At 41.4% G+C, this 10,619-nt stretch overlaps 2 protein-coding genes across 2 annotated transcripts; both read right to left on the reverse strand.

Moving 5' to 3' along the window:
- Positions 1 to 217: 217 nt before the first annotated feature.
- Positions 218 to 5,215, reverse strand: LOC115808079 (STEAP family member 2, metalloreductase). Its single transcript, XM_030769337.1, has 4 exons — positions 4,715 to 5,215; positions 3,112 to 3,639; positions 719 to 883; positions 218 to 502 (listed from the first exon to the last, which is right to left on the reverse strand). The coding sequence occupies exons 1-4, from the start codon at positions 5,213 to 5,215 to the stop codon at positions 218 to 220; spliced, it is 1,479 nt and encodes a 492-aa protein (XP_030625197.1).
- Positions 5,216 to 7,453: 2,238 nt separating this feature from the next.
- On the reverse strand, positions 7,454 to 10,247 carry LOC115806734 (metalloreductase STEAP1-like). Its single transcript, XM_030767599.1, has 4 exons — positions 9,854 to 10,247; positions 8,878 to 9,044; positions 7,824 to 7,988; positions 7,454 to 7,702 (listed from the first exon to the last, which is right to left on the reverse strand). The coding sequence occupies exons 1-4, from the start codon at positions 10,245 to 10,247 to the stop codon at positions 7,454 to 7,456; spliced, it is 975 nt and encodes a 324-aa protein (XP_030623459.1).
- Between the last annotated feature and the right edge of the window lie 372 nt (positions 10,248 to 10,619).

The raw sequence follows: 10,619 nt of genomic DNA on the forward strand, positions 1-10,619 counted from the left end.
GGAGTCTCCAGAGACCACACTGGTGGATATCTGTCATGGTCAACACCATTAACGATCTTCTGGAGAGAAAAAGTTCTACCACTGGACGTCCACTGGCAGGTTATAGCAGTGATGTACGTAGGTTCGGCTGTAGGGAGCTTGGACAAGGGCATGATCAGAGTGAAGGCTGGGTTGATTCTACAGATTAGCTGCGTTGCTACGGGGCAGAAGACCGGGGTTACATAATGGTGACCCTCTCGGGAGAAACATGAGCAGCAGATCTCTCAGGGTCAGTGTGGTATTGACTGGCCTCCCAGCCCCTGCGGATACGTTTGAGTTTGCTGCCCACACAGGGCAGAAGCAAAAGTGCTTTCCCCAGAATTACCATGACCGGGAGCACCAACGCTACCACAAAGCCAGGGGGCATGTAGAATCGATACGCCTCCTCTTCGAATGCCCTCTTCCAACCGAAAAGCAGCGCGTGGAATGTGGCAATGAGCAGAGCAATGTAGCCCAGAGTTGACTGCCAGGGGAAAAAAAAAAAAGAGATTCATACAATTCATACAATTTTCCAGCAAATTAAAACATGCAAATAGTTTCGAAATGTAAAATAAATATTCATTTGGATTATAGTGTAAAATAAGATACATTTTTAAAATATCCTTATTTTATTTTTGGTTTTAAAATGCATAATTTTTTATATAATTGAAGCAACGGGGTATATTGTTCTGTCTCTGACCTGGATAAAGCTGAACTCCCGCCAGTTGAGGGCGCTGTTGACAGATGGAATGGATGTGACGGCCAATAGAGAGAGGAGGCCCAGACTCATGATGCCAAAGGAAATGTACATCTCTACCCTCCAGACCTCTTCCTCATTCCATGAGTTTTCTACATTAGCGTGGACCTTCAGACAGGAACAAAGGGTCACAGCGCTGTCCCACACTCTAACCAATAAACTCTGGAAATGCATTACTAAGAAGACTCTGCTAGTTTTCACTACAGCACGTTTTAAGATAAGACATTGTCATGAAATTTAATTACTTATTTTATCTACATGAAACAATCTTTGCTTGTTTTGAGGCAAACCAGGAGATGTGAAAAATGGTAGGCTGTTAGTGGAGCTTAAACTATAACTATAATCAATAGGTGATATGTTATTTTTTAACGGGGGGATGGACCAGTGGCCAACAGGGGGGATGGCCCAGTGGTCACTGACACTAATCTATAAAGTATGTGGGGGGATGGCAGGTTAACAAGGGGGATGCATTTTAGTCATTTTGCTAACAAGGGGGATGGTATCCCCCCCTCGTTCCCCCTACAAATCGCCTACTGACTGAGATTAATAAAACATGTAGATGCTGGCTTTCACACAGACTCATTATGAGGCAGAGTAAAGCAATGATGCAGCTTCCATTTCAAAGAGAGATTACAGAGAGAGTCTGAGACTGGCTGTTCATTCATCTCTGACCTCTGGCCTTCACGTGAAGGTCAGTCTGATATGAATGTCAGGACATGGCTGAGAACTGAGGAGACAAACAATACTATGTCTGCCAAGCAGCTGTCACACAAGGTGCAAGGCACGGTGGGGAAAAAAAATCAAGCTAAAAGCAGGTCAAATTTAAGATTACATTGATTCACAACAGGAACAGGAAGCCATTCAATCTGCTTCAATGTCTCATCATTTGTCTTGTTCGGTATTACCACAATATAGCATGTATAAAATGCGCATGTCATCATAACAGCAGAATGTGACTGAGTAAAATATTTCAGTCTTCTTGTTTACATGTTTTGTGCCTGATTTGCAGAGTTGGGACTATAATTCTGAAGATGCCTGTATCTTTATTCCCGCTGGTTTGGGAGTTGTTTATGATTCTGTCTAGGCTTGTAGTCCCCTGGCAAAAGCAGATGATTCATTCTGAGCTCACACCCAATAATTATAATCTGGGTCACCCTCAAGACTATAAAAATAAATCAGGTCAAGAAAGCCTCTTGTTACAAAACTTCATTTGTGAATTCATGACATTACTGTTTATTTTAGTCCTGCCCTTAGCTGAACTTAGAGCTTTAACACTTTCTGGTTCCGTTGTACTTTTTTAGTTCTTCTTAGTATTCCATGGCATGTCTCACAACAGTTTTAATATTTTCAAAGCAGTTAACAAAGCATCCTGAAGCAACAGAAACACGTTTGACAAAATATTTCCTCTGCTCATGGTCATTTGTATACATTTCGTAACAAATACTCTCACAAGCAACTTGTTTTGGTAAACTTTATATGTATTTACTATTCACTAGTTACTATTGTGTCATTCTGAGGTGACTGGTTCAAATTCTCTATTCATCAGAAGATGATGTGAAACTGTTTGACTATTGAATTTTGTGCCACAGATCTTCAGTACTGTGCATCAGTACATACTGACTTAACAAATTCTGACTGGAATCATAAATTACCATGCAACCATGCAGCATGTTGGTTTTGTACTGCGGTTCAGATACTATGAAATGGCAGAGAGAAAAGCTGAGAAAATTATGGGAGTTGTTGACAAGCCCTTGACTTTTACGTCTAATATTCTCTAAACCCAGTGGGATCTGGCATTGATCTATGTGAAACTCTGCATGATCTCAAAGTCCCACACACTAAACAAACCCACAACTATTAGTAAAAAACAAATCTGAATATGAAAGGAGACATGTTTACTTCTGAAAATTTCCGGCATGAAAATGTGGATTGTCACAGATTAAAAATTAACCATATTATGACTAGTGCTGTACAAACACTTGACTCACAATTATTAAAGATTTTACATGTGTTAAATATTACAGCTACAGATATTACAGTTTAAACACACACACTTGTTGTGCACTGTGTAGGACGTGATGTATAGTGCAAATCAGTGTCTTGTGCAGGTAACTGTATTCACTGTTTTGTCTGTACTGATTTGCAAAGGTAGCGATCATTTAGATGTTGTGTATAAACTATTTACTTTTTTGATCATTAAGGACTTTTAACTGGCCGTTTAGAGCCTACTTTCATTCATCTGGTGCAAACTGAAAAACTGTCAAAAGGACCATCGTGGACCGAAACTTGACCGTTACGGAAACCAACTATCCACAGATAAAGACACATGTCCAAACCTGCTGGTAGGCCATGTTGAGGAGGAGGTATCTCTCAGACCTCCTCATAGGGAGACAGAGACTGTAGAGGACATGGACACAGCCAAAGAAGAAACTCAGCAGGCCCAGCTGTTTCCTACTCTGAAGCCAGCCCTCCAGCCAGTGAGGGAAACGTCGATACTTGGTGCCATAGAAGAGCTGATGAGAAGCTGCCAGTTGTCCTGCCAAGTACACCAGTGCCAGCAGTGTGATCGCCACCATTGGCAGAGTCCGGTTCACCATCTCCAAGGGGATCTTGTAAAAGTAGCTTTGCTTGCTCTTGACATACGGGTGGATAATATCCCGAACGAAAGAGTAGGCGAAGAAGAAGATGGATAGGGCAACGGCAGTCAGCACAGGGCCTTTCCAAGCAGTGAAGAGACGCAAAGGCATGTTTTCTATCTCCTTGGCCGAGGAGAGAGCGCCCATATCCACAGGTATAAAACTGAGCTGTCGAGCCAATTCTATGACCTGCTGACGAGCCTCAACGGAATTACTGCAGATGTACACCTGGAAAAAAACCCCCAACACAGACAGATTAATATCCAACAGGATAGTAACACTGATAGATCATGTTCATTCTTTTTCAGGTCATCATGAAAACTGAACAAGTGAGATCATTTTGGAACAGTGAACAACTTACCACAAAATACCCCCCGTCTACAAAATCTTACTCATTTATTAATTGCTGTGTGAACAAACGAGTTTAGTGAGTTCAAATGAGTACATGTCGTGTTAGAAATCAGTGAACAAAACATAAGCTTGTGAATGCTCATCAGAAGCAGCGGCTTTAAACAGCCTAGCCTCTGAGATGTATCCTAAAATCCGCTCTCTCTTCAAACGGAGAATTACCGTCGATCAGGAAAGCCCAGACTGTGCCTTTTAACGTCTTTGTGAGTTTGGTTAGCTGTCTCTCCCTGTCTCAGCATAAAAATAGAGCAAAAAAAAGTTCTCAGGATATCATTAGAAAAATACTGCTGTGATATGTGGAGACCTAATCTCTTCCAGAACACTGCGTCCCTGAACAGTGACATCAGCTCACCGCAGGGGTATCAAACATCCTACCATTCTACAGCCCCCCCCCCCCCCCCCGTTCAGACCTCTGTCTCCAGATCAGAGGATAATAATAATAAAATACTGCAGACGCTAGTGTATGATGGAGCATATATAACTGTAAGACAAACATGTGAGACGTGGATGACATGGAGCATGTGATAGTTACATTTATAACTGTTAGCACCAACAAATGTTGATTCCTCTCCAGTGCTTAATGTTGCTATTACATTCTGTGTGAATTAACATCTTTTCCGATCTGTTACAGTATAAAGACACATAAACAAACTCCTCAGCACCGTTAGCTTGTAACAGAACCAGCAGTCTCTCTCTAACTGAACCAATGAGCCATTCCACGAATTGAAATAGATCTCTTGCAAAAGGATTGCTGAGACATGCAAGTTTACGCAACTCACTGTGCAGAAGTCAATCCCCCATAATAGGATACAGATCTTTTAATTATATTTTGGTGGGCCCTGAAACCCTACCTAGAAATGATTAAGCATACAGATATAGATCCCGCGTGACTTACCTGGCGGCTGGCGTCTTTTGGGCCAGACTGCATGGCCCAGGCTGAGATCACATTGAATCCTTTCACCACTAAAGACTCCGGAAAGAGGGAGGCCAGATATTCTGCATTAGACTCTGGGTACTGATTGACCCGTCTGTTGTTGCTGACGTCCACCAGTACTTTGCCTGCAAGCAGGTGCTTGAGGTCCCAGAGGGAGGGGTAATGCTCCCTACGGATGGCCAGGAAAATGATACTGGCTTTTCCCACAGCATCTTCATGATGCGTCACATCCACCACATGGGGAAAAAACTCAGCCGCCCGTTTGGGCTGTCGGCTGCCCACCACCACATGGAAGCCATTGCGTAGAAGGCGGATCGTCAGGCATTTGGAGAAGTCGCCTGAGCCAATAATGCCTACTGTGGGTTTTCCAGAACCTTCTCTGGGCCCATTCTTCACTCCATTTGGCAAGAAGGAGGCCTTTGTGCTGGAAGGGCTGCTGCCCATCAAGGAGATGGAGTCCATCCTCAGGTCTGGCCCTCCTTCAATGAGCCCCTGGACACTGGGATGTTATACACTGGTTATTCAAAAGTTCAATTATTAAGTTATAACAACATTATGAGTTTTTCCACTGAGTGTTCCATATTTGGATGATCCTTTATTTTAATAGAAGACAGCACTTGATACAGTAATAGTCCAATATGAACAACCAATTATTATTTTTCACTCACTAACTTGACGCGACTAAAACAACCCCAGTCATATTTAAGAGTGCGTAGATGTGGGTCTGTAGTTACATGTTTGGGTCCTTCACAGTCTACCCTACAGGTCGTTCTCATACAGATTCCTCCGCACTTATAAAACATGATTTAATATGAAACTGTACATCAAAAATATTAGATTTTGTATGGAAATGCTATTTTCATGCATTATACTCTATATCTGATGGTAATGTTATAACATTATTACGTTTAATCGAATGATGTAGCCTAATCGAGTGAAGGGTAAAGCTGAGAGTGTACACATCTTGCTCCGGCTCTGACACATCAAACATATTTTTTTAGCCTGTTACAGCTGAGTACATACGTGTAACGAGTCACTGCATAGTCAGAACCGATAACATAGGAAATGTGAGTTTTTTTGTTTTATCTCTAGGTACATAACACTGGTTAATAATGTGAATTCTAATTACTTGTGCGGACACACACTTGGTCGACCGTGCCATTGCACAAACGCTTCACTTAACGACAATGTAAAACGAATTCAGGCTGTTCATCACTTAACTCAGCGTCAAATGAAAAGAAAGAGAAAATCTCAAGGTTAAAACTGCCATTACCTTTCATATGCTCCGCAGTAACACCGTACAAAATAGCAGCCTTTTGCCAGCCGGTCGTTCTCCCCGCCCTCTGTCCGTTTGATTTGCCTTACCAGGCTGTTCGGCAGACACAGGACGGAAACTCCTCTAGCAGGCGGAGCACGTCCGAGCAACCTACCACTTAGCTGATCAGCGTTGCGTAGGGGTGCGCACTTGCAACGCAGGTACCACTGCGACCAAACTGCTGTTCTCTGCAGTGGGCTATCCAGGTACCCTCTGTTTCACAGCTCAGATTCACTCATCATTATTCCACTGATGAGGTAAATTACGCCTAAATGCCTATGTTTCCAATCATAACTGTGCTTGAAAGGTTTGATCATTTTCGGGGGTCATGCAGTCTATCTCCATGTTTTCAGATGTAGTTTGGCCGTCGCTTAAATCATACATCTGTAGATATGCCTGTTGTTTTAAAATGAGTTGTTTTATTGTCCCTAGACAGGTCACAATTCTTTTTACAATTCTTTCACTCACGTGTCTTGAATGGTGACGTCAATGATAACCAAACGGCTTTACCAAAACTTGGATGGAATGTGTTTCTGCTACGTATTTCTCGTTCACCTCGCACATTTTGTCTATTGAAAAAAGTGGACCGAGCAGTACGTAAACAACCAAACGTGAGACAGTGTGTTGAGATGCGAGTAAGAACTGCAGTGCTCCTCGGTACAGCGTGCGTTCATGAGCGAGAGACATAGTTCAAGGATTCTATAAACAATGGCATGTGGTAATTTTTGAAATAATTCCCAAGAAACGAGAGAAGTATTCCCAGTTTCAAAAACATAGACAATAGTATAATTTGTGAACATAATATTTTTTTGAATTTGATGATCAGTTAGAAGAGCAACAGTACATTCAGAGCAGCTGACAAATTAATATGGGTGCTGAAATTATAAGAAGTCAAAATGAGATTGTGTAACAAATATTTTGTTAGTCACTACTACTTTTACACGTCTGCTTATGTGTGTATTAAATAAAACATAGCAAAGAGCATATGGGGAATAAACTACGAAGATATAAAGTTTACCATACAATTTTGAATTTGTAAGAAAATGTACATTTAGTGTACCATTATAACAATAATTTACTATAAGAAGTGCCAGGGATTTATATGTTAATTTGAGAATGCCCTTTAAGGTTCACATATGTGAGAAAAAAAGCAGTACTCTAAGCAGTACAGATCCTCAGGACTGGACAAAACTGAAGACAGAAAGCTTCAGCTTACATGAGGTCAATGACCTCCAGTTTCTCCTCACTTTGAGGCATAGATTTTAAACATGGCATGGACCCTTACAGTCAGCACTAAGAAATCTTGCGGAATGCTAATATAAGTAAACAGTAACAGTAGATAACACTAACAGGTAAACGCTAATCCTAACTGTTCACACAGGGTGTCAAAGGGAATCCCTCTCTCGCTTGCGTCCTGGCCTTTCCCAGCCTCCGCGGATGAGCTCCAGTCTCCTGTCTAGACAGGGCAGGGTCAAAACAGCCTTAACCAATAAGACCAGAGCAGGGAGAAAGGAGGCCAGGATGAAAGATGGAGGTGTGTACCACACAAAGTACTTAGACTCCACCCACTTCCTCCAGCCATAGATCAGGGCATGAGCAGTGCAGAGGAACAGGGCTGTGTATCCCAAGATCCTCTGCAAGACAGACAGGCAGACACACAGATTATTTTGTGTTACGTGATATCTTACAGACAGATAAAGACTGTGAAAAACAGCACGCAGCAGGTTCTGACAGGTCTCGGAGGTGAACTGTTACCTGGACACACTGGAACTCCCTCCAGTTAAGAGTGTCACTGACTGAAGGCAACGAAGAGATGGCCACCAAAGCCAACACTCCTAAACCAAGAATTCCCAAAGAGACATAAATCTCCATCCTCCACACGTCATCCTCCACCCAAGAGTCCTCCTTACTTTGCTTAACCTATGAGACAAAAAGAAAGCCAGACATAGGTCATTCAGCAACAATGAAATTGGAATAATAATAACAATTTAAAAAAAAATATATATATATATATATATGTGTGTGTGTGTGTGTGTGTGTGTGTGTGTATATATATATGTATATATATATATATATATATATATATAGATATAGATATATATATATATAGATAGATAGATAGATAGATAGATAGATAGATAGATAGATAGATAGATAGATAAGTGTTTACAAAACAGAGCCGTGTAACATTTATGGCGTTGTTAATTTAATTTAATTAAGTTTGTAATTAGATAAGGATACTGTATCCTGTTTTCAAAATTCACAATGGAGTTGTGGTACAGTTCAAAGAGGCTCAGTGATGTAAACACAAGCACCTTCAAAAAGGTACAAAAAGAACATTTCACATTGTACAATTAAAGGTATTTCACTTTCAAGCCAAGAAATACCTACCCTAGACAGCAAATGCATCTAAATAAATCTAACTGGTATATTCACATGCTTCAAAATAATGACTGACTTGTGACAAATGAGATAAAATCTGTGCACACAAGCAATCATGACAATAGGCTAATAATTCTACTTTTTTTTTTTTTTTTATGAATCGTGTATACATGTGGCTTGGGTGAGAAAAACCTCCAGGCTGTTGTGCTGAATGAGTAAGAATGTCATACAACAAAACAAAGACCCATTCATTTAAATGTCAAGGGGCTAGTGACATTTTAGAAGAAGAGAATTTTTTTTTTAACAATACGGGAGAATAGGGGCATACTCCAAAACACTCAGTATTACAATGTTAGAAGCAAACCCACATCAGCATGGCCTTTAAAACACATCGCTTCCAGCCCACACAAGTTGCCCTCCCGCTCACCTGCTGATACGCCCAGTTTAGGAGCTTGTACCTGTAAGAGCGTCTCATTGGATAGCTCAGGCTGTAGATAGCATGCAAACAGGCCAATAGGAAGGCCAGTAAACCTAGCTGCTTCCTCATAGACATCCATCTCTCCAGCCACGCAGGGAAACGACTGTACTTAGTGCCTGAAAAATAATCGTTAGGTTTTATGTGAAGGTCATTTTATACGGGACTAACAGGAGAACTGATCATCGGCTTAAGGTTCAGTTTTGTAGACAGAAAGCTTTCAGACACCAAATTTGTAAGTAAATGTTTATAAGGCAGCAGTTCTAATTCCAGTGAAGAGTATCATTATCAGTGCTGTAATAAATACTGAGTCACACACTCCCTAAACCTTCTTTGGGTGGTGCTGTACAGGAAACTCTGGTGTGAGTAAAGGAAACATTGCACCAAACTGTCAATGCCAGTAAGTCTGGTTCTGCTTGCCAGCAGTTATAAAAAGACGTCCATTTTAGTCAGGTTAACCAGATGAAATGTACTGGAATCACGCCACACATTGTGACAGCGTTCTTGTCGTGGATTGCGATTTGGCTTTCAGTAAGAACTATGGTTAAAGGAAGGGAATGTGAGGCCTGTATTTTTCAAAGTTATGCTTAAACTACCTCATGCTCAGCGCCAGACCTGCGGGGGATGGGCCGGGACAGCAGTTCAACATCAGCTCCCAAAAATAGACTTCCCTTACTTCCCCTCATTTAAACCAAATTAACAAAACACAGAGCACGCTTTGCGACTCAGTTCAGTAACTGCAAGTCTTGGCATTGCTTTATTAACTAGATGGGTTTCTAATAATAATAATAAAAAAAATCAGAGGAGCATCTTTATGGCTGTTTTGGTTTCAGATGCACATGTCTGGCTATTTTATGTGTGAAAGATGGGTGTTGTTAACATGCAATAATACAAGATGGACATTATGTGGTCACATACCTCTTCTTACCTCTGTGCAGCTGCAGGAGAGAGGCCAGTATTCCAGGGAGGTACACCGTAGCCAGCAGAGTTATGGAAGTCCAAGGCAAGACTTTGTTCATTACCAAGATGGGGATTTTGTAGAAGTCATTTCGACTCTGGGACACGTAGGGCTGCAACACATCCCTAAGGAACGTGTACAGGAATGTCACAGCCATAAGGACGACCATGAGTTTGACAGGCAGGTGCCATTCAGGGAAAAGTGGCAGCTCATGGAAACGGACATCGGAAGGGAACTCAAACTCCTCCAAAACGTAGGCAGACAGCAGGCGGCGCTGGTTTAACCTGGTCAACATCGCTGAGTCCTCTTCCGCAGGCTCCTGATGGACAGAGGATGAAGTGAAAGCCAGATCGAACGTAAACATCCAGTGTATAATGGAACAAACATTACTTCAGTAGCAGTGCTATGCTGAAAAGGCTGAAACATCCTGCTCTAACTTCAAAGTAGCTGTTATCTTGAGAGTTTCCTTTCATATCTAAGTAAGGGATAGTAAATGCTTCCATGCATTTCTAGTCATTTCCTAACTTTCATATTTACTGTTGTATGAGATACAAGCATGCTGTTTACATTTCCAAAAGACACGGACAGGTGAAATTGCCAAAAAAAAAAAAAAAGAAAGAAAGAAAAAAAAAGGGAGTACAAAAATGCACTATCCCTTCCTTATTCAAGAGATGTGACATGTTTACATAGCAGTTTTTCTAAAGTCTCTGGGTAGATTATTAGTGTCTAATGTACT

The sequence above is a fragment of the Chanos chanos genome, chromosome 3 (genome assembly GCF_902362185.1).
Source record: "Chanos chanos chromosome 3, fChaCha1.1, whole genome shotgun sequence".
In the NCBI taxonomy this organism is placed as follows: Eukaryota; Metazoa; Chordata; class Actinopteri; order Gonorynchiformes; family Chanidae; genus Chanos; species Chanos chanos.

What these genes read in the sequence shown, in the direction of transcription:
- LOC115808079 (XM_030769337.1), bottom strand. Translation starts at nt 5,215, where the DNA reads ATGGACTCCATCTCCTTGATGGGCAGCAGCCCTTCCAGCACAAAGGCC. An exon ending in TCAACATGGCCTACCAGCAG is followed by an intron (nt 884 to 3,111) that starts GTTTGGACATGT and finishes TCCTGTCTGAAG; the next exon opens with GTCCACGCTAATGTAGAAAA. An exon ending in GGGAGTTCAGCTTTATCCAG is followed by an intron (nt 503 to 718) that starts GTCAGAGACAGA and finishes TTCCCCTGGCAG; the next exon opens with TCAACTCTGGGCTACATTGC.
- LOC115806734 (XM_030767599.1), bottom strand. Translation starts at nt 10,247, where the DNA reads ATGTTTACGTTCGATCTGGCTTTCACTTCATCCTCTGTCCATCAGGAG. An exon ending in TCTCCTGCAGCTGCACAGAG is followed by an intron (nt 9,045 to 9,853) that starts GTAAGAAGAGGT and finishes ATTATTTTTCAG; the next exon opens with GCACTAAGTACAGTCGTTTC. An exon ending in TAAACTGGGCGTATCAGCAG is followed by an intron (nt 7,989 to 8,877) that starts GTGAGCGGGAGG and finishes TTTGTCTCATAG; the next exon opens with GTTAAGCAAAGTAAGGAGGA.